General features: G+C 46.2%; 5 protein-coding genes across 6 annotated transcripts in view; all 5 read left to right on the top strand.

Annotated features, from left to right (window-relative positions):
• The first annotated feature begins 7,540 nt into the window (after positions 1–7,540).
• On the top strand, positions 7,541–12,532 carry LOC1278838 (alpha-mannosidase 2). Of its 2 annotated transcripts, none has more exons than XM_318477.6 (5): positions 7,541–7,720; positions 8,079–8,238; positions 8,315–10,395; positions 10,471–11,557; positions 11,656–12,532. In XM_318477.6, exons 2-5 carry the CDS (start codon positions 8,134–8,136, stop codon positions 11,800–11,802), a joined length of 3,420 nt encoding a protein of 1,139 aa, XP_318477.5. In that variant the 5' UTR covers positions 7,541–7,720; positions 8,079–8,133; the 3' UTR covers positions 11,803–12,532. The 2 variants fall into 2 exon arrangements, with proteins under 2 accessions (XP_318477.5, XP_061501241.1); XM_061645257.1 differs by having other exon boundaries at positions 7,562–7,720; positions 8,057–8,238.
• A 463-nt stretch (positions 12,533–12,995) lies between these two features.
• Positions 12,996–15,712, top strand: LOC1278839 (ionotropic receptor 40a). Its single transcript, XM_061650505.1, is given in 6 exon segments — positions 12,996–13,001; positions 13,057–13,749; positions 13,819–14,587; positions 14,662–15,171; positions 15,174–15,494; positions 15,564–15,712. Coding segments are annotated over 6 exon segments (2,448 nt in total).
• Positions 15,713–16,460: 748 nt separating this feature from the next.
• Positions 16,461–18,254, top strand: LOC1278840 (HSPB1-associated protein 1 homolog). Its single transcript, XM_318479.5, has 3 exons — positions 16,461–17,253; positions 17,320–17,430; positions 17,491–18,254. The coding sequence occupies exons 1-3, from the start codon at positions 16,567–16,569 to the stop codon at positions 17,872–17,874; spliced, it is 1,182 nt and encodes a 393-aa protein (XP_318479.5). The 5' UTR covers positions 16,461–16,566; the 3' UTR covers positions 17,875–18,254.
• On the top strand, positions 18,194–21,433 carry LOC1278841 (cysteine protease ATG4D). The gene is made up of 4 exons (XM_554420.5): positions 18,194–19,790; positions 19,854–20,183; positions 20,249–20,445; positions 20,530–21,433. Exons 1-4 carry the CDS (start codon positions 18,770–18,772, stop codon positions 20,800–20,802), a joined length of 1,821 nt encoding a protein of 606 aa, XP_554420.5. The 5' UTR covers positions 18,194–18,769; the 3' UTR covers positions 20,803–21,433.
• Positions 21,434–21,613: 180 nt separating this feature from the next.
• The window catches only part of LOC1278842 (RNA helicase aquarius), a 40,288-nt gene continuing 38,769 nt past the window's right edge, over positions 21,614–23,132 (top strand). The window contains exons 1-2 of the mRNA XM_003436642.2: positions 21,614–21,854; positions 21,927–22,745. Of these exons, the coding sequence (XP_003436690.2) occupies positions 21,762–21,854; positions 21,927–22,745 (912 nt within the window). The 5' untranslated portion in view covers positions 21,614–21,761. The remainder of the gene's footprint in view (positions 21,855–21,926; positions 22,746–23,132) is intronic.

Here is a 23,132-nt window from a genome sequence, read left to right on the forward strand (position 1 = left end):
AATTTTCTTCTACTACACAGTACCCCTGTAAACCGCTCTCTCACGCTGCGCTTATCTCTTGCGGTTAAGATAATTTGGAGCTTTCCCCCTCTGAATTTTCACGCCATACAACAGGCTTGTCAAACCAACCTTTCCAATGAAAAGCATCTTGCATCTCTAGCAGGGAAACATTATGCTTGACAAACAGTAATTTCGAATTATTCTGCAATTTTTCGGCTAATGATAGTTTTGTTCCTGTTTCAAGGCAAACGTATAAAATCTACAATCGAAATAAATTTAAGTTGTATTTGTTGGAGCAGGGATGGCTCGATCAATTTTCTCAACTAGATATTCGCATCGTTTCTTCATAGCCGGACGGATATGGATTGCAATTCGCATCGTTCATACACAAGACTAAATATTTCGTAATGATTCTAAATATAATAATTTTATACCTGTTGTAGCACCAGTAAGTGGTGGTACCGAACTATAACAATTGTTCATTCTTCATAAATTAATATTTTCGGATTTTTTATGTTTTTTTACATATGCTAGTAACCCAAAAAATGTTTAATTGTTAAATTGTTTATTTCTCGGCCAATGGATAACAATGATCCGTGTGAAAGCTCTTAAGTCTAATATTAGTTTAGAATAAATAGATAGATCAACTTAATAACTCGTTTCGAAGGCGGTTTTTAAAGGATTGCACTGAGGTTCCAAAATCGAAAATATGACACACTTCAAAACATAAAATCAATTAAATATAATAAATTGTGACAACCCCACACAAGTATTAACATAAATGTAGAATGGATTAATATTACCATTTCGATACATACATTTATCTTTCAGTGTACATGTCAGTGTAATGTATATGAAAGGTTATGGAATGTTATAGCTATTGAATATTTTTACTTTTTTTAAATAATTTGATAAATATTGCGCTTGATTAAAATAACGTGTTCAAAGAACGAAATCCTAATGTCGTTAACATAGCCATAGTTATTTTATAGAACTTCAACGTCAGATATTTTGTAAAAATAATAAATAATCAATACAGGATTTTTCAAGTCACTTTTGAATGTAAATATTGTTATTCACCGCGAGCAACATGTTAATCCACAGCAATCTGTTATTCATTTCCATCAAAATAATTTTTAATTTCTTTAACATGATTTTCAACACGACTCAAGCTGAACTGTGTTTGACAATCCTTTGTTATGTGTTGAAAATCGTGTGTTAAAACTGAAATTTAATTTTGAAGCAAATACACCATTTTAAAGCTGGTGAAAAACATCTTGGATATGGTGAATAATTTCGTGAACATTGGAAAACTTCTGTCTTCGGACATTGGACTTGGAAAATCCTGTAAATAATCAACAATGAATGTAATATTAAATGCAAAGCATTGTAGTATTTGAAAAAACAACTTCTTTTAATGTAATTTGCCATCCCTGACAGCCAGGCTGACTGTTGCTGACTAATCATTGAAGAACGATTTGTGTTCCCCAATTCATTCAGTCTGCATTTTAAACAGCCCACAAAACAACCTGATATTATTCCATTCCTTCACTCTCTTTTTCAGCTGTTTTCCCTGGAAAGAGTGAGACAGATACGCAGATCTACGAAGGCTACGGTCGAATCCACCGGAACGAGCCAAGCGCATCGCCATCATCTGGCGTTATGGGCCCGCTCGGGTCTAGGGGCTCTTGTACGTTGAGCGCGCGCTAGTTCATGGCTGACTTCCGTTTCGTTGCTGATGCGATTATGCTACACACTCACCTACAATCCGGCTTAGAACACCGGGTTCAAGCCGGACAAATCCTGGCTTTGCGTGAGTATGTGGCAAACGCGGTACACCGGCACCCTATACGGGTACGTGTGCCTTAAAACCACGGGAAGGACGGTTGCCCTTTATGTGGTCACGCTTTGCTGCTCCCGAGACTATCGCAACTATCAGGGGGTACGATATGAAAATGGCAAACATACATTCTTCTCCCTTCACACGGCATGGCTTATGGCGATTGTCTTCACCCCAGCTGTTCTTGTGTTGGCGGGGGACGAACGGGCTGCAGTGGCTTCACACTTTTACACTAGCTCAACGTGTGTCTACATAGAACTCTTGTTAGACAGCGATCTAGCAGAGGGGCTCGTTAGCCGAACGTTCTAACCCTCTCCATTAGACGTACCAAAACATCCAACAGCGTGCGAACTTCCGGTTACTGTCCCTTGCGTGCCGAGCACAATGCCGCCCGAGCATCAGGTTCAATGGCACGGACGTCGTTCAGATCCCGCATTTCCGGCGCAAGGTTCACGCGCCGGACGGACAGGTTTGCCATCGTCTGGTGTATTATTATGAGCAATCGTGTCGTTTTCAGCGCCTTCCTTAATTATACATTCCATCGTTCTTGGGCAATTACTGTTTGCCTAATATTTTGCACTCTGCTGTTTTGTTTGTTTTCTCGCCTTCCCCTACTAACAGCAGTAACGGCTTTACCCGTGCCGTTAACAACATCTCTTAAAAATACAAAAAAAAGTTGGACTGAGAAGAAGGAAACAATTTTGTAATTTTGAACCCAACATTTTGGATCATGCCCAGCAAAGAACACAGAACGTTGAACATCCCGCGTTAATGCTACTGGATGTTTTATAATCTCCAACCGCGATATCAGTCCAAGCCGATCTTATGATCGAGCATTGGCTGTAAAATGTTTGCTCTCCAAAACAAGCATCAGATCTACTCCCAACCCCCTTACCTCCTCACCAAACAATTCCCAAAAAAAGCAGGCCATACCCCTATTCCTAGGGCTGTGAAAGTGACGACCGCGATCATGATGATCGCGATGCAGAATCAAAGGCGAGCAGATTTTCCTTTCCCATCTCACTCACCCGGAAAATGGTTTTTCGCTTTTGGATCTTCGTCTTCGTTTCAAACACTTCCCAAGTGCTAGTGTTGTTTTGTTTTCATCCCCACCATGCCACGACCACGCCGCTTTGTGCCGATACTCGATCGGCAATGAAAATCGGCAACACACGTGCGCGCAGTGCGGCGGGGGTTGGTTTGTTTTGGGCGTTGTTTGCGTTGTTTTTCTCTCGTTGAACTTACGTTGGTTTGTTTTTAATGAGCTGTATTTTCATCCGTGCGTTTTCCGTCCATCCTAACCCGCTGCCACCCACTAAGAGGGATATTGTACGGGTGCGTTGTGGCGTGAGAGTTTTTAATTGTCAATTTCTATTACCCCTACACCCCGGTACTGCAGTCAATATGAGGCTGGGGGGATGAAGAATATTATCATATTTTCCGGTGCGAGTGTCGTTGCTAGCATTACCGATGATTGAATGATTTTGGAAGCTTTTGTTTTTATTCGACACGTGTCTTGGAAAGTACAATGGTGTTGTGGTATTATTTTAATTGAAGTTGCTTAAGTGAGAGTTTTAATGTTTTAGCAAAAACTTTGTAAAGCGTGAAATATGCACCAAATGAACGAATAATTATTAATCTTACAATATTGTCGTATAATACTTAAAATTGGTAAATATGATTTTGGTAAAGCATTATAAGCGTTCGTGAGATTTGTAATAAAATACTATATCGTGTAAAAGGCATTTCGAGTAAATCTATACATCATCGAACATTGTTTTAAATAAAAAACACGATATCTAAGATTTTGACTCTCCAACTTCGGTTATCAACTTTATATTCACTGATATTCGACATACGACTATTTCGACTTACCCCTTGGTTTGGGACATTTTTTCGGTTCCAAATACGATACGACTGATGCGACTGTCTCGAGGATCACCTGTACTATACGGTCGAGTGAGACATTTTTTAGGAATGCGCTGCTACTTTTTACTCATAATTTATTCAATCATTTAAAAAAAACTCTATTTTCCATTTATCATATCGCGAATTTACCAAATATGAAGGTGATAATGCAATAAAAAATAAACAAAAATAAACAAATAAAATGCCAAATAAACCCCAAAATTTTTGTAATTTTTCCATCTCTAATAAATTTTCCTGTTTTGAGAACATAAATTGCGCAAATACTAAGATGAGGATGATTGGTTAGCTTAATTCCTGGAAAGCAAAGCAATGCAAAGATCCTGCCTCTCCGTTTGTTTTTTTTTTATTTTAGTTTTATTGTTTAATACTGTACAAAAATTGCGGCGTACATTCGTAGCGAATGACGATTCATCATGATTTCGTAATGTATCCTGATGTAGGTAAAAATCAGCAGAAAGAAGTGGCTTACAACCTAGGAAGTGCTCTACCTGTCAAGCATGGTAAAATATCTGATTATTTTGTCTGGGATTCCATTTTGAACAAAATGGTCGATTTCTTATTAATTAAGATGTTATTGAGATCTGATAGAGACCATCCCATTTTATGTTTTGCACATTTACACATTTATTAAACTATTGAATAATACAAAACACAATACAATGTATGGGGCCGCGCGCACGGGCCGCACCGTGAGCCCTACCGGGAGCCCTGCTCGACCGGTAGCCTGTTACACACTCTGCTTGTGCGCTCGGCACACACTAAGCCTTGCGCTGCTTAGTGTGTGCGACAGTGTGCGTGTACACTATATAGCCTTCTAACTGTCCGAGCAAAAATCTATATGAATGGTCGTGTGATCAGATACGTGGGTAGCCAAGCGCCACAGATTAAGCTTAAATCACTGGAAAATCGAATATCCATATAAAAAACGAAAGCTCCATAATTTCACTGCTTTGCTCAATAGATGGCGTATTACAACTCATCATTACATTGGTGTCCTTTTTTTGCAATGTGCTTCGACAATGGTTTGTTATCAAATTCTGCTTGTCGATAAGATGAAACTTGTCGAAACACATTGCAAGAAAAGGACACTGTAAGCACAAGGAGGCGCGTAGTAGGCATTTGTGAGTTAGCTCTACAATAATGTCTTTATTTTCACCCAAAGATTAGCTAAAGTTGAACTGTATGTACTAAGCAAATCTATCCAGTTAGGCAAAGAAAAAAGATGAAAAATTAAACTACAAAAAAGGTTCGCCTATCGCTCTCTGCCAACCCGTTCCCTGCTCGTACGCTTGCCGAATGCCCTGCGATATCCCGAACCCGAACCTCTTCCTTTTCGGCCTCTCGAGCACTCACCCACACACACGTGTGGTGTTCATCGCGCTCCGGCCACGATCGGGTTCGCCCGATCATTTCTAACTCGCTGCAAATTTCGCCCGGTTTGGTAGATAATTGCAGGGCTCGCCTAAGTTCTTTTCGTAACAGACACCAATATAATGATGAGTTGTAATACGCCATCTATTGAGCAAATCAATGAAGCGATGGAGCTTTTGTTTTTTTCTATGGATATTCGTTTTTCCAGTCGTTTAAGCATAATCTGGTGCGCTTGGGTACTGGATGAGTGATATTTTTCTAGACTTATGCTGTTTCAACCCAAGTGCCACAAATCCACTAAACGACCACTAAACGGGTTCTAAACGACTCAAGCTTTCAACCTAAAGGTAATATAAAAAGACTTCGTTTAGCAATCGGCAAACGACTCATGCATTCTAAAAATAGCAAAAAAGCTGGTGGCGCTCTCTGTTGGTGGGATACCCAACCAGTTGAGCTTCCTCGCTTGGAGGAGAGCTTTCTCATACCCTCTGTACTGTTGTATGGTTTCGCATTGAAGTTATGCATCACTAGAACTAGAACGGCGATACGATTGTTTAAATACTAAACTCCAACGGAAACCATCAGCACTGAAGCAAGTGAGATTTGAGTAATGGTCGTTGGTGTTGATACCCACGCATCTGATCACACGACCATTCATATAGATTTTTGCTCGAAGAGATGAAACATACAGAACATACATTCATACAGATAAGATGAAACTTGTCGAAACACATTGTAAGAAAAGGATGGCAATATAATGATGAGTTGTAATACGCCATCTATAGATCAAACCAATGAAGCTGTGGAGCTTTCATTATTTTTCTATGGATATTCAATTTTCCAGTCGTTTAAGCTTAATCTGTGGCGCTTGGGATATAGGTCATGATTAGATGAAACTTGTCGAAACACATTGCAAGAAAAGGACATCTATATAATGATGAGTTCCCAAGTGCCACAAATCCACTAAACGACTACTAAACGGGTTCTAAACGACTCAAGCTCTCAACCTAAACGTAATATAAAAAGACTTCGTTTAGCAATCGGCAAACGACTCATGCATTCTAAAAATAGCAAAAAGCTGGTGACACCATCTGTTGGGGTATCCCAAAACAGTGGAGCTCCTCGCTTGGAGGAGAGCTTTCTCATACCCTCTGTACTGTTGTATGGTTTCGAATTAAAGTTATGCATCGCTAGAACTAGAACGGCGATACGATTGTTAAAATACTAAACTCCAAAGGAAAACACCAGCACTGAAGCAAGTGAGATTTGAGTATTGGTCGTTGGTGTCGATACCTACGTATCTGACCACACGACCATTCATATAGATTTTTGCTCAGAAAGTTAGAAGGCTACCCAAGTGCCACAAATCCACAAAACGATCACTAAACGGCTTCTAAATGACTCAAGTTCTCTACATAAACGGAATATAGAAAGACTTCGTTTAGCAGACGGCAAACGACTCATGCATTCTAAAAATAGCAAAAAAGCTGGTGGCGCTCTCTGTTGGTGGGATACCCCAACCAGTTGGGCTTTCTCATTTCCTCTGTACTGTTGTATGGTTTCGCATTGAAGTTATGCATCGCTAGAACTAGAACGGCGATACGATTGTTTAAATACTAAAATCCAACGGAAACTACCAGCACTGAAGCAAGTGAGATTTGAGTAATGGTCGTTGGTGTTGATACCCACGTATCTGACCACACGACCATTCATATAGATTTTTGCTCAGAAATTTAGAAGGCTATATAGGTTCGATAAGATGAAACTTAACTTGTCGAAACACATTGCAAGAAAAGGACACCAATATAATGATGAGTTGTAATACGCCATCTATTGATCAAACCAATGAAGCTGTGGAGCTTTTATTATTTTTCTATGGATATTCAATTTTCCAGTCGTTTAAGCTTAATCTGTGGCGCTTGGGAGAGTTCAAATTCGGGTACTGGTCGCTAGTGATTTCCATATTTCATGTGGAGATTACTGAATTAAATCATTTGGGAAATATTCGGTAGTATTTGGTCAGTATTATGATACAATATTTGATTTTCGGTAGGATAAATGAAAAATCGGTAGTTTTAGGGCGCTCATCTGTGAATCGGTGGCATATAAAAATTCGGTAGGAATACAGATTAATCGGTATTTCTGGTCACTCTGCCATGTAAGCAGAGTGACCAGAAATACCGGTGCATATCTTGGGTTTGAATTTTTTTTAATCATTGAACCATAAAACTCAGCCAGATAATCAAATCAATCTAAATAATTCAGCGAATATCAAATGACAAATCAAATGACAAAATTTTTGTGAATTTTTCAAAAACCAATTTTTCCATACAAACGCATGCTTTTTAATTGAACTGTCCGAAATCTGCCAAAATAATCTGGCCACACTGACTGTCATTAGAATTATCAAACCACAAACAACAAAAAATAGAAACATAAAAGAGAGAGTTAGCCTGTGAATATGCTGTTTCATACAAGCGTTTGAACAACATAATAGGAGGATACATCCCCTCTCGCCAAATAGAAGAAGAAGAAGAAGATTCCTGCAAATTCGCCGAATTGTTTTCTTCAGAGGATAAGGTGTGTTATATTCCGTCTACGTTGTATTTTTACAGTTAGTGATCATAATTAAAAGTATTGTAGTAATACGATTGCTCTTGTACGCACGGGAATATAGACGGCAGTGCAAATGGGATACAAACAAGTCGCCGGTTCAGCCAAATATAGCGATGGGCAGAACATTGCAAACAATTGAAACTACTTGCATTTTGTTATCGCTGCTGGCACAAGCATTATCACTAGCACGCCAGCAGTTTGTTTAAAAACGGGTCTAGAAAATTGGGCTCCTTCTTGAGTGTGCGGCCGCCTGACGCTCCAACCTGTCCACTGATAAGACGCGTTTCTAATTTTACTTAGTCGTTCTTGTTGATTTCCATAGGAACCCGATACCGGTGGACTGACTGGCAACGGTGTGGTGTTGATGACGTGCCAGCATGGTTCGGATACGACGGAAATTCGCTTTTATTTTATGCGGTGTAACGCTGTTCGTATTTCTGATCCTGTACGTTGTGCTTAATTATTCCGTTCCCGAGCGGGCTGTAAGTATGAGCTGCGTAAAATATGTGTATATTTGTTCCTACACCGACTTCTCTCTACTCTGCCTCTGCCTTTCAGCGTGTGCAGGATATATCGTATCTGGAAAATAAAATAAAGCAGCTAGAAAATGGGTTGAGCAAACACCGTCAAGAGTTCGGCGACATTAGGAAGCAAATTGACACGATCCGTGGCGCAGTGGACGGCGGAGATGATGCGTATGCGGACAGCAAAATCCTCGATAAAGCACCACTGCTCGGAGATCGGGAGATGATGAAGGAATCGGTCATCAACGCTAACGGGGGTGGTGCCGGAACGTGCGCACTGCGTACGGACATCATTCCCCAGCCGGACGTGCAAATGCTGAACCTGTACGAGCAGGTGTCGTTCGAGAACATTGACGGTGGTGTTTGGAAGCAGGGATGGCCGATAAAGTATCACCCGAGCGAGTGGAATAGCCACCACAAGCTGCACGTGTTTGTCGTGCCGCATAGCCACAACGATCCCGGCTGGATACAAACGTTCGACGAGTATTACGAGCGCTCGACGAAAAACATTTTCGCGAACATGCTACGGCACCTGGACGAGAATGCGGGTATGCGGTTCATTTGGGCCGAAATAAGCTACTTCGCGCAGTGGTACGATAAGCTGGCAGCGGAGCAGAAGGACATCGTGAAGCGGTTGGTGAAGAAGCGCCAGCTGGAGTTCGTAACCGGCGGCTGGGTAATGCCGGACGAGGCAAATTCCCACTGGTACTCGATGCTGCTGCAGCTTACCGAGGGTCAGACGTGGCTTCAAACGCGCCTGAACGTGACGCCGGTGTCGAGCTGGTCGATCGATCCGTTCGGCCAGTCCGCCACCATGCCGTACATACTGAAGCAGTCCGGGTTTGAGAATCTGCTCATCCAGCGCACGCACTACATTGTGAAGAAGAATTTAGCGCTCAAAAAGCAGCTCGAGTTCCGTTGGCGCCAGCTGTGGGATACGCGGGGCGACACCGATCTGTTTACGCACATGATGCCGTTCTATTCGTACGATGTGCCGCACACGTGCGGTCCCGATCCGAAGATATGCTGCCAGTTCGATTTCAAGCGGCTCCCAAGCATGGGTCTTAGCTGCCCCTGGAACGTTCCGCCGAAGCCGATCACCGATCAAAATGTGGCAGAACGGGCAGAAATGATAGTCGACCAGTGGCGCAAAAAGTCGGTACTGTATCGCACGAGAAACGTGCTGATACCGCTCGGCGATGACTTCCGGTACACCACCAGCAGCGAATGGGAGGCGCAGCGCGTGAACTTCGAGCAGCTGTTTAACTACATCAACAACGAACCGTCACTGAACGTGGAGGCCAAGTTTGCCACGCTGCAGGACTATTTCGATGCCGTGCGGTCCACCAGCGGAGCGAGCGGAATGGAGCAATTCCCCTCGCTAACGGGCGATTTCTTCACGTACGCCGACGTGAATCAGGATTACTGGAGCGGTTACTTTACGTCGCGCCCGTATCACAAGCGCCAGGATCGCATTTTGCTGCACTACATCCGCTCCGCGGAGATGCTGCACGCTTGGAACGTCTGGGAGCCGGACAGCGATTGGAAGCCGCTTGCGGAACGGTTGGAGTATGCACGGCGACAACTGTCGCTGTTTCAGCATCACGATGGCATAACCGGCACTGCGAAGGATCACGTGATGGAGGACTACGCGAAGCGCATGTCCCGGGCGATCGAGGACTGCAAGTTTGTTATGCAGCAGTCCGTGTATCGGCTGCTAACGAAGCCCTCCGTCTATCAGCCGGATCCGGCCTTTATGTACCTGTCGATCGATGACTCCCGTACGGTGAACGGATCGGACAATGTGCGTCCCACCATCATACTTGGGGAGGAGCTGCCGAGCAAGCAGGTGGTGTTGCACAACTCCCTGCCATACACGCGGTCGGAGGTGGTCGAGTTCTACGTAGCCAGCCCGTTTGTGACGGTTTTGGACGGGAATGGCGGCACGGTGCCGAGCCAGATTGCACCCGTCTGGTCGTGGCATACGCGCCCGGACAGTATCAGTCAACCACAGCCGTCCAACACCAAGTACAGGCTGCTCTTCCGGGCCAATGTTCCACCCTTGGGATTGAGTGTGTACACGATCAACTCTAAGAATAGTGCGGAAGAATCGCTGTAAGTACCCCTTGGTGAGGTAGTAGTGGATCGTGCTGTGCTGATCCGTGTCTTTATTTTCTTATTTATTACCAGCGGCGTTACGTATACGAAGGTGATCATTCTCTCGAAATCCCCGTTCACTGTCAATCTGGCGGCAGGTTACCCGGAAGATATCGATCACGCTTCTCCTACAGAAATGTCGCTGCGCTTTGAAGAGGGCGGTTCAACGAGTGCTGCCTTCACCTCGAAGGGTTTGCTAAAATCGCTCACGATCGAAAACAATCAGGCGACGGTGCCGGTACATTTGGAGTTCTATCGCTACGGTATGCAGCTCAGCTCGGGCAAGAGCGGTGCGTACCTGTTCCACCCAGCCGGTAATGCGACGCTGATGACGTACGACCAGCCGATCGTGCTGGTCATGAAGGGACCGCTCGAGACGAGCATTACGGCCGGTTTGCCCTTTGCCGTGCATCAAACGATTCTTCGCGACGATAGCGTTGAGATCCGAAACCTGGTCGACATAGGACAGCGGGATAATACGGAAATAGTGATGCGCTTGCAGACCAACATTAACAGCGGCGCCACGTTCTACACCGATCTGAACGGTATGCAAATCATTAAGCGCAAGCGCTTCCAGAAGCTACCGATACAGGCGAACTACTACCCCGTGCCGTCCACGATGTTCATCGAGGACGACAATTATCGTCTCACGCTGCTTGGCGGTCAGCCGCTCGGCGGTTCGTCCCTGAGCTCGGGCGAGATGGAAATCATGCAAGATCGTCGGTTGACGCGTGATGACGATCGTGGGCTGGGCCAGGGCGTACAGGACAACCTGCCAGTGCTGCACCTGTTTCGGTTGGTGCTAGAGTCGCGCGAATCCTGCACCAAACCGGACCCGGACTATCCGACCGGTTTCCTGACGCTTCCTGCCCACGCACAGCTGCAAAGCCTGCTGCATCCGCTGGACAAGCTAATCTACAACGAAAACGATTGGACGGGAGTGCAAATGGAAAGTTTTGGGTCGCGCCACGAACCACTGGAACAAGGGTTGGAGGTGGTTGCCATCCGACAGCTGTCGCACGTACACTTTGGCCGGACGTCCGGTGCATCGCCCGTAGGATTGATTGTACATCGGACCAATTTCGAAGACTGTGGCTCGGAGGCAAACATGGAAGGAATGGTACAGAGTCACGTTTCACTTTCCGCCGCAATACCTTAATTTATTGTACTTAATTTTGTTCTCTCAATTTCTCTCTCTCTCTCTCTTTCTCTCAACAGCTAAACATTAAGAAACTACTTAATCTGGATGATGAACATGATATTTACTCGGCACGGTTGACGCTGCTGAAGCCGCTGGAATTGGTGCCATCGGATGACATTAGCCTCTGTCCGATGGATGCCAAAGCGTACATAGTGAAGCGATAAATCTCTTCTCCTTGCGCGAAATGTGCAACACTTAGCCTCGTAAGGTTATTCAGTTTAATTAAGGTTGATAGGCGCTTAACCTAATCGTGCAATAGCAAAGAGCTACGCTCGATCGAGTACGCATAAGTAATGGAGTACGTGTATACCCAGGGTGGATACTGCTCTCGATCTCCTCACCGATTATGATTCCTTATATTTTTTTTGTGCCCCCGCTTCCCAGCAACTCTTGTACAACAATGATGTTTTTTTTTCGTTGGAGAATGACGCACCTGCTTTCCCTTATTTATGTAAAGTTCACAAGGTTTTCAATTCTAGATGTTAGAGGAGGGGGATCATGGGATCTTTAACGAACAAAGAAAAACACGTATTTTTCAACGAACAAAGAAAAACACGTATTTTTCATGTGTTTGTTTTTCCGTTTGTTTTATAAAACCGGATAGTTTTGCGAGTGCGTGTGTGTGTGTATGATTGTGTGAGTGTGCGATATATGTATATCATATAGATAATGTGTTGTAGGGCGTGAGTTTAACAAATAAGTATGGTGGAACTTTCTGCTTGTTTTACACTTGTATCGGTCCTGAACGGAAGGTGTCGTAACAACTTAAAGATGACTACGATTCCCCTTCATCGGACTATATTCAATCGAAGTACTATGAATACACACGCGTGCACTGTAGATAATTAAATAAACCTGTACACACTACAATCATACCTACTGTACGGTGTAAAACTGGGTTCGGATTAGTTTAACTAAAAAAAAACTTTACCAAAGAAGATATGAGAAAATCGTTTAGCTATTTGGCTTATTTGGTATTTTATTTGGTTTTACTTACCGATTTTATCTCCCTTTTATGTAATTTGTATTTCCAATAAGAATTGTTCAGGATCGAAGCTTTCAAGTAGGAATTTCTTTCCAACATACCTTGCTCCATAAAACGCCTTTTCTTCTTAGCTTTGCGACTGAACTGAAAAGTAGGACGAATAGAAAATGATTCGTTTCATAAGCGTGATAATAATTGCAAACCACACGCGCTCGACTGATTGATGGACATGTGGATATTGTAAGCTATTTTCTTGGCACGTCGGTGGTTAATAATTCATGCTTCTTAAACGAATTCTTTCATCGCACATCTGGAAATGTGCATTATAAAAGTTCATGCAGACTACCGGCATGCTTACAGAGTCGTTTCAACATGGGTGTCGGCAGCAATAGCAAGTATACCCTAGCTCTGGTGCTACTGAGGGTCGCTTTAGTATCGGGTGGTAAGCACTCCTTATACGGCACTCACCTGGCATCCGAAGCTTTACTTTTTAAATTTCGAAATCGCTTTCTTCACAGCATTTCCAACGCAAAGAAATCTCATCGCTCTGTACGAACGGTCAAACCAGTCCGGCATGATTAGAGGCATATCCGAAATGGTGAACCTGCTGGCACCGAAATCGCTCGTAATTCTGGTGCAAAATGAGACGAAAATCGACCGTCTCGATAAGCTGACGGTGATGATCCACCACCATAACATCCCGACCTGTGTCTACTACGATCTGGAAGCGTACTTCAGCTTGATTGAGGAAAATCTTAAAAAATCGCTCGAAATCACTTCGCTCATCTTCTGCCACCCGGAGGACATGCTGCAGGACATTACCGACAGGCGGTTGGCCCACCGGCTCAGCCTGTTCATCTTTTATTGGGGTGCCGCCCAGCTTCCGGCCACCTTAAATCCTAACCTGCTGATGGAACCGTTCCGGGTGGCCATTATCACCAATCCACGCCGCAACATCTTTCGGATATTTTACAACCAGGCCAAACCGAATAATCGCGGGGACATGCTGAGCGTTAACTGGTTCGATGGCAATGATATGACGTTCAAGCGGGTTCCGCTGCTTCCATCACCGACGGAAGTGTACAAAAACTTTCAAGGCCGCATATTTACCATCCCGGTGATACATGTGCGTATCTTTCATGGTCTGGTAGCTGGGTAAGGTTGTGCTGACTTTCATTTCATTACACGCTTTTAGAAACCTCCGTGGCATTTCATTGTCTACGGAAATGGCAGTGCCAGCGTGGGCGACAACCAGAACAGCTCCAGCAGCGACGCAGCCGGGGGCTTCGAGCTGGAGCTGGACAAGAACGTGACGGTGGAAAGTGACGATACCTATTTCACGGTGAAAGGTGGCCGGGACCACAATCTGATGCAGCTGATTGCCGAGCGGATGAACTTCACCTTCCAGTACGTGGAGCCGCCGGAAAAGATTCAGGGCATAGCGCTCGGCTCCGAGGACAACGCTAGCTTTTCGGGAGCGCTAGGCATGCTGCAGCGTCGCGAGGTGGAGCTGTACCTTGGCGACGTGGCAGTGACCTGGGAACGGATGAAAGCGGTCGAATTTTCCTTCTTCACACTGGCCGACTCGGCCGCCTTCGTGACACACGCACCGCGCAAGCTGAACGAAGCGCTAGCCCTGGTGCGCCCGTTTCAGATTACGGTTTGGCCACCGGTCATCATAACGATTCTGATTTCCGGCCCCATCCTGTACATTATCATTTCCACGCCCTACCGATGGAGGTCTGCGCAGAGTGTGCACGACCGAAATGCTCGCTGGCGGCCTACGAGAAGCCGTCTGCGCAAACCAGCGTTCTACAATTTGCGCTACATCGAGGAGATGAGCTACACACGCTTCAGAGCGGAGCGGACCAGCTTGATCAACAACCATCATCAATCTCGAGGACAGGACTACCCCAGTCTGGATCGATGCATTTGGTACACGATCAACGTATATCTAAGACAATGTAAGGAACTGGTGCCATCCACGAGCCAGTTTGGGCGCAGGGACACAATTCTTGTAATCTTTACCTTGTTTTAGCGGCAAATATCCCATTCGATGGTCATCTGGCACGGTTTTTCTCCATCTTGCTTTGGCTGTGCGCTACCTACGTGCTTGGCGATGTGTACTCTGCCCAGTTGACCTCCCAGTTGGCTCGCCCGGCACGCGAAAGTCCAATAAACACGCTCGGCCGGCTGGAGAATCGCATGAATCGGGAAGGATATCAGCTGCTGGTCGAGCGGCAGAGCGCATTCCATGCCGCGCTCGTTAACTCGACCGGCGTGCTGCAGCGGCTGTATCGGCTGACACGGCAGCGGTCGGTCAACGATTCCTTCCTGGTCAAATCCGTCGAGGAAGGCATTCGGGTGCTGCAGGCCGATCCAAAGTATGCCGTGTTCGGTGGACGCGAAACGCTCTACTTCAACACCAAACGGTACGGGGCCAATCGGTTTCAGCTGAGCGAGAAGCTGTACACCCGCTATTCGGCCGTGGCCGTCCAGATTGGATGCCCGTTTTTGGACAGTTTGAACGAGGTGTACGTGTCCGGTGGTGATTCCCCTCGTAGAAATGGTCTTAATTTTTATATTCCCATATATACTTTATATATTCCAGCATCATGCGCCTGTTCGAGGCAGGGATCGTGGAGAAAATCACCATCGCCGAGTATGAGCAGATGTTCGGGCGCCAGAAAGGCGGCGTGTCGCACGCGGAAGAAACGGTGCGCACTGTAAAATCTACCAACTCCGAATGTGACACGGACGGTACCGGAAGCGGTAAGCGCAAGACGGACTCGAACGATAAACTGCAGCCAATGAATTTGCGCATGCTGCAGGGTGCATTTCTGGTACTGGCCTGTGGCCACCTGCTGGGCGGTAAGTGTTACACCATCGCGATGTGAAGAATTTATTGTTAAAGAGCGATCCGGTTTGCGCAACTTGCAGGGATTTGTCTTTTCATCGAGCGGCACATGAGAATGATCAACCGTTGTGGAGACACCCTGCGGCAGGGCTGGAGACATTTGAAACGGGTAGTCAGAAAACTGGGCCGAGGAGGATCATTTAAAACGCAAAGTAGCTCATTTGCTAAATAGTCAATACTGGGGTTATTTGTCGCAAATGAAGTAACATTGTGTATTTTCTACGTGGTAAATAGTTTTCGTTTTATTTGTTCAACTATTGCGAACAGTTCCGCCACCTATTACAATTCGTCGAGCTCCCGTAGAAACTCCCGCTGCATGCTGACCAATCTTTCCTGCGTTTGTAATGTGGCCTGCATCATTTCGGCCATCTCTTTCCGACGCGCCTGGATAGCAAGCTCCACTTCACGGTACTGTTTGCTCGCTGGATTTGCGGACACTTCTTCCTCCAGTTGGTCCAGCTGGTCCCGGTACTGCTGGAAGCAGCGTTCGGCTTCTGCCGCCGATTTTTTGCGTTCATTTTCCAAGTGGCTGGTGAGAGTTTTGGTGATAACCGCCAGTGTCGTCGCTGTGCTTTCAACGCTGGGCTGCGGCACGGTCGCTGCTGGCTGCTCGGCTGGCTCGACGCTGCTCTCCGTTGTTATGCCGGTGGTTTCGAGATTTGATTCCAACTCGACTACCGTTTGAACGGTAGAGTACTGTCGAACGCGAAACTTGTGTTTCATTTTGGATGGGGGCTTTTCTTTGTTTTTAGTCTTGTTTATGAGCGTTTTGACAATATTTTCCATATTTTTTCACTAGTAGGCTACTACAATTCTTCGCAGTGCGTCGTCAAAGTGAAAATTTTGGTCTCCAACCATCTGACAGCAAACGGTTCGGTCTGTCATGCACTTTTTCTTCTTCTTTCGCTTGTCGACAGCTGAAATGTTTGTTTATCTCAATGTTCACGACGTAAACAATGTGTCCATACTCCGGCTCGAGCGTTCCTTAATTGTTTCGTCCCCAAAGAGTGCAAAACCAACAGCATTATGGATCCTGCAAAGTTAAAACACATCATTCTGAACGCACGCCACCCGTATGTGGTGCGCAATGCAGATCCCGATTGGGCCTGCTTTCGGCAATCCTTTGCCGAGTGGTGTAAAGCTTTCGACCTGGCGCATCCAGATTGCGTCCCGTTCGAGGGCTGTCCAGTGAAAGGCGGTAACCACCCGCAGTGGGAGTGGGAGCGAACGAAGGTGAAGATGAAGATGCGCGACATTTGCACACCCACTGATACGCGCTGGAATTCGTTCAGCTATCGCAACATCGCACTGCTGCCAGAACCGTGCCGCAGAGGAATCAATTTTGCGTGTTTTGGTTTTCCAGAGGTCGAGCAGGATGTTACCTTCTGGATTGGATCGGCACAAGCCCACACGCCCTGCCACTACGACACGTACGGCTGTAACGTAGTGGTGCAGGTGTTTGGCCGCAAGTCCTGGATTCTGCTGCCACCGGACGCAAAGTTAACGCCGGTGCGCGTGCCCTTCGAGGAGTCCAGCGTGTACTGTGAGGAAAACTTCTACAGTCCTGCCTCTTACGGCCCGTTTACTGCGGTGGAGGACAAGGTGTACCATGTGGTGCTGGAGCCCGGGATGGCACTGATTGTGCCGCCGAAATGGTGGCACTATGTGGAAACGCTCGAACCTGCCCTCAACTTCAACACCTGGCTGGGTTTGGTAAGGGTCGGGTCGGGGGAAACGTACGTAGTATTCAGTTTAATTTGAATTCCCTACCGCTTGCAGGAGACAGATGTGGATTCTCTAATCTCGGAATGCATAACGAAACTGTTGCTTCAGGATTTGTGCAGTGATGTCCCGGATAAGGTGACCAGCCGCCTAATCAATCCCAATGAGGTAAATGCAGGTGTAGTTATTAAACACAACAGGAGACTTATTTTACTCGCTTACTTTTAGGATTTACCAACAACAGAGGAAAGCGTGAGTGAATCGTATCAAATCTTAAACTATCTGCTCAACCAAAGGAGAAACAACAAACGCCAGTCTTCAAATTTGAGGCGTTATCCTTGCGAATACCTGCCTGTCGAAGCCTTTGGCCAATTGGTTGACGAATGCAAGCCATTTATTAAACCGGTTGAGCTGCTGGATCGATGTGATTTCAACAACCTTATTAATCGCAATCGCGCTCGAAACGACCCTTCTTATAAGGATAAAATCAGCGACGAACTAACTGTTGATGAACTTGAGCGAATAGCTAGATTACGGAAAATGGTGAACGTTTGTTGCAAACCGGATGTGGTAAAACTTATAGAGCGCGTTTTGTTGGATGAAACTAGCTAATGACTGGACAAACCGACCGGAACGCTTAGTTTTGGGATAATATAGACTAATATTTGTTTTATTAAAAAAAAAAAGCAACGTGCTTGCAGGTGTGTGCAATATGGTAGTTTTTACTGAAAATTTTGATCGGTGGTTTTTAATACTGCTTCAGTCAAAAAAGAAAAGAAAAATGATATTAATTGTTGTAATTGCGTAATTTGTAATTATTAAAAAAATCTTATTTGAAAAATTAAACTCAATCTAAGCCAAATCCTGTTGGATACAATATCAAAAATGTACAGAACCACCCTGTGTTGCTATGACGTTCAGCGTGAATTGGTGGTAAGTGTCAACAGTGCAAATAAAGAAGTGAAAACAACAGACTGTTTTCCGTTCTTGTACTTTTCTGTTTTCTTTATCGTTCACTAGCAAACCAGGCAATCGAAAAGGAAATGCGTAACGCGTAGTTGCTCGTGCGTACAGTGTGCAGCAAATGTAGGAAAAACGGTTCCATCGGCCGAACAGTGGCATTTGGCGCAAATCTATCTGATTTCCCCGTTTTGCGAAGTGGTGGGCGCGGCGAGTGGGTGCTTCAGGAGCAGTTCAACGTTGGGGAGTTTGCCAATGGTAATTTCATGGTCATTTGTTTGCATTCCGTCACCTGATTAGAAAGCAATTGTGTCGAACTGCGGAAGGAACGTGCTGACGAGTTCGCTATCTTACTCTCGCGCAGCAGCAATTCTGAGACAACGGGGGGCAAGGTTGCGTGAAAACCCGCCCGCCACGGTGATTTCTTCTCGCACACTGCCCCGAGTGCCTTGTGTGCGTGTGCTAAAGCGTGCGGGGAAGTAGCAGCCAGAATTTGTAATCCTCGCCCAACGTACCCGCGATAGAGACAGGTCGAGCGAGAAAAGCGATGAATTACGACGTGCTGTTAAGCCGGACCGGATTCAACAAGCTGTCCATAACACCGCAGCACTTCCGCAGCGTTTCCGAAGGTGACTCACGTTCCTGCGACCACCGCCCGCAGGACGCCGCGGTTCGCGGCAGCGATGGGACGAAAACGCCTGGTAGGAAGATATCGCTACCACCCCATGCACACCGCCACGAATCGGTGTCGGCCTCGTGCAGTCCCATGCGAGGGGGACCCGCCGCAAACCACTCCACCGCCACCGGTGGTCCGGGCGAGGAGTTCAAGGGTAAGGTCGAGTCGAAGCTGCTGACGATGTGGAACAACATGAAGTTCGGCTGGAGCTATAAAATGAAGACAAACTTCTCCAAGGAGCAACCGCTGTGGCTACTTGGCCGATGCTACCACCAGAAGGTAACGCCCGTAACGTCGATGGAAAGTTCGGTAGAGCTCGGCACATCGGGCCCCGACGGGCAGCTGATGGTGCTGCAGAACGTTTACTTCGCCGAACCGTCCAACTCACCGCCGGAGGAAACGGGCACGGATGCGATCGAGGACAGCAGTCCGGAAGCGATCGTCGAGGAGGAAGGAATCGATGCGTTCCGGCGCGACTTTATCTCGCGCATCTGGATGACGTACCGGCGCGAGTTTCAAACGATGGACGATTCGAACTACACCTCCGACTGTGGCTGGGGATGCATGATACGCAGCGGGCAGATGCTGCTTGCCCAGGGCCTGGTCGCACACTTTCTTGGTCGCAGCTGGCGCTGGGACGTGTCGATGTTTACCGCGTACGAGGAGAGCATACATCGGAAAGTGATCCGCTGGTTCGGCGACACCTCCTCAAAGACGAGCCCGTTCTCCATCCATACGTTGGTGGCGCTGGGGAAGGAGTCGGGTAAAAAGCCCGGCGATTGGTACGGACCCGGAGCAGTGGCACACCTGTTACGGCAGGCGGTACGCCTGGCAGCGCAGGAAATAACCGATCTGGACGGGATCAACGTGTACGTTGCCCAGGATTGTGCTGGTAGGTGTGGAACGGGCGGCGTGCAGTATTCGGTTGTGTTGATGTGTTTAATTTCTGTTCCAGTTTACATACAAGACATTCTTGACGAGTGCACTGTACCGGCAACACCGGCAGGAGCACCATGGCAGAGGAAAGGTGCGCCCGGAGGCACGAACAGCTCCGCCAGTACATCCCACACCGAACGATCAGGAGCAACTTCATGCGCAGAAGGCGATGAGGACGTCCAATCTGCTCATTGGAAGTCGCTGATCTTGCTAGTACCGCTGCGCCTCGGGACGGACAAGCTGAATCCCATCTATAACGAATGCCTTAAGGCGATGCTCAGTTTGGACTATTGCATCGGCATCATAGGCGGAAGGCCAAAGCACTCACTTTACTTTGTCGGCTATCAGGGTAAGGCCACTCTATCCGCTGAGCACACATGTGCATTTCAGTTTATATGCGTATTTCTTTTGCAGAGGACAAACTCATTCATCTCGATCCGCACTACTGCCAGGATATGGTTGATGTGAACCAGGACAACTTTCCAGTCGCTTCGTTTCACTGCAAATCGCCCCGTAAGATGAAGCTCAGCAAAATGGATCCCAGCTGCTGCATTGGGTTTTACTGCGAAACCAAGAAGGATTTCTACAAATTCATCGATAGTGTCAAACCGGTGCGTTTAAGATTCTTAAATTATTCAGTGCTTTTTACATGATTGAATTGATTCTAATATCGACTCGTATTGATATTTCTTCAGTTCTTAATACCGGTTCAGCCGGGCAACCAAGACGCCGGATACGCAAACCCATCGTCCGGATCGTCCACCGGTTCTGTTAGCTATCCGATGTTTGTGTTCTGCCGTGGGAAGAGCAGCGAACAACGGGCCGACTTGCCCGGGCAACAACACCAATACCCACATCCGACGGCTTACCGATCACCACCGACGGCGATACCTCAACAGGCAGCCGGTGGCAACGATGAGGACGATGAAGAGGATGAGGATGAGGCAATAGAATTCGTCATTCTATAACCACACCTTTCTTTCGCATTCATACAGCCAAGACACGTCGGTCGGTCGATCGGATATGTGGCCAGCAGTGTAGCAGTTAACGACCTCCATAGTTCACCCTGCCTGTTCTAAGTGGCAACATTCCACCCAGTACGATTGTGTGTGTGTGAAGCCATCGTGAAAATCTGGTACGATCAAAAGCCAATCCGCCGGCGATGGTCATGTTTCGATAGAGATATCAAAGAAACCGCCATGCACATTACATGCCTAGCCAAGACAGGTAATGGAGTATCGTGGAAAAATGTACTTATATTGTGATTATACCGCTTAAGACGAGTGGGCGCGTTATTCAACGACGACTATACCTAGCCTGCAGACTGGTACAATGCCGTACGTACTGTAAAGAGGAAAACTAACTGTACCATAAGTATGTTAATATTAATAATTTAGTATTGGAAGATTCTTATTTATTTCTGCAACAAAATTATTTTGCCGCGCATCGTACTCCCGGTACTACCTTGGTTAAATTTAGCAAAATGCTTCAACTATGTTTTATGGCCGTACTTATTGCATGCAAATGTGTTACCAAGCTATTGAACCGTGTAGATTTAACGTATTATTTCGTATACAATAAATAGAAAAGGTCATCGTATAGAGGAACATATTTTTCTGTTGCACAAATGATTGTTGAATTGTAAAATAAAAACGGTATTCAAATTTGAACCTGTGAAGCAATGTCACCCACGTTACTTTCCGAGAAAGAATTTAATTGCTTTTTAGTAGCGCCACCTAGCGGGAAATGTGAACACTTTTTAACCTGCTGTCAAACAGCGAACAGCCGTGCTGAGCGCAGTTTGTTTTGATACAGTGTTTTAGGACGCGGCGTGCAGTGTTTCGTTTCTATTTCAGCCGGCCGGTACATTAATTAGTGTTGTTTTACTACAGTTTTAATTCGTCTATTGCTTCGCATACTGGTCACGATGGCACCGCAAGATGATAATCAAGCCCAGGAAAAACCTGTCCTCAAGGGTGCGATTACCATTTCGCAAATAAACGGGGACGAAATAACCTTCGTAAGTAAACAACATCTTGGTCGGGTTTTTGGATAGCAATTTTTGTGACTCGCTGTTTCTATGTGTTTCTAGCTTGCCAATCGGTTCTGGGCGCCAGATACAGCAAACGCTCACGAAGCATTTAATTCGCAAATCATCGAAGACATCTACCGGAAGGAAATATGCGATTCGCGTCATTCGCTGCGCCGGATCATGATGCTGGAGTTCAGCCAGTATCTGGAGAACTACCTGTGGCCCAACTTTGACGGTGAACGTGCGACTCGTGCTCATCTGATGTCGATAGTGGCAATGGTGAATGAAAAGTTTCGCGAAAAGGTGGAAGTGTGGAAAGTGTTTGAAAAGAGCAGTGAGCTGTTTGCGAAATTCTTCCAGCGCGTGCTGGAGGCGTGCATCGAAGACCGCCCCGTAACGCCGGCGGTTATGCGTGAGCAGACGGCATTGCTCGTCTTTTTGAACCATTGCTTCAACAGCATGGAGGTGGAAATCTGCCGCGACCAGGCAAAGCGGCTCGTTTCGCTCGCCATGTGGTCCTGTCTGCAGCCGAAAAGGCGCGAACAGGAACTGACCCAGATACCGCAGTGGCGCAAGTTCTGGAAGAAGCTACAGAAACGCGAAGATTCGGAGCAGAAGGAGAAGCTCAGCTGGGAGCGGCACTTTTTGCAAAACCTCATGATCAAGTTTATACGCATTCTCGATACCATTCCGGAAGCTGGGCCAGTGTGTGACGAAACGGTGCGTTACTGTGAGAGGTTTGTAGAGTTTCTGATCGACCTGGAGGCGCTGCTGCCGACGAGACGATTTTTCAACACCGTCATGGACGACTGTCACGTCGTCGTGCGGTGTTCGCTGTCCTCGTTGGTCCGCCGTGAGGAAGGAAATCTGTTTGCTCAGGTGAGTCACTTTTCTCGATTGTACTTTGCAACTGAAGAGGACACTGGAAACGAAGAAGGGTTCGTTTTATTTGGAAAATAAGCAATAACATTGCATGATTTGTTTATCGAATGTTGAGCTAACCGGGCTTTCGTATGCAAGAATCATAGACCTTTCTTGAGATTCTGCGCCTTTGGTTATTTTTTATGTATGGGAGAAAAAGCAAAACACCAAACCCCTTGATTTGTTGGTGTAAAAAATGTACATGCCTCCGGATCGGTTCGGAAAGTTTCTTTTTGTAAAAAATATACCAAAAGATAAACAATGTTGTTTATGTTAACAATGTTGGCCGTCGTTCTTGGAGGCAGTTCATGCGATGCAGCTAATTTTGTTGAACCGCTCATAAAC

Source organism: Anopheles gambiae, chromosome 2, assembly GCF_943734735.2.
Source record: "Anopheles gambiae chromosome 2, idAnoGambNW_F1_1, whole genome shotgun sequence".
NCBI lineage: Eukaryota > Metazoa > Arthropoda > Insecta > Diptera > Culicidae > Anopheles > Anopheles gambiae.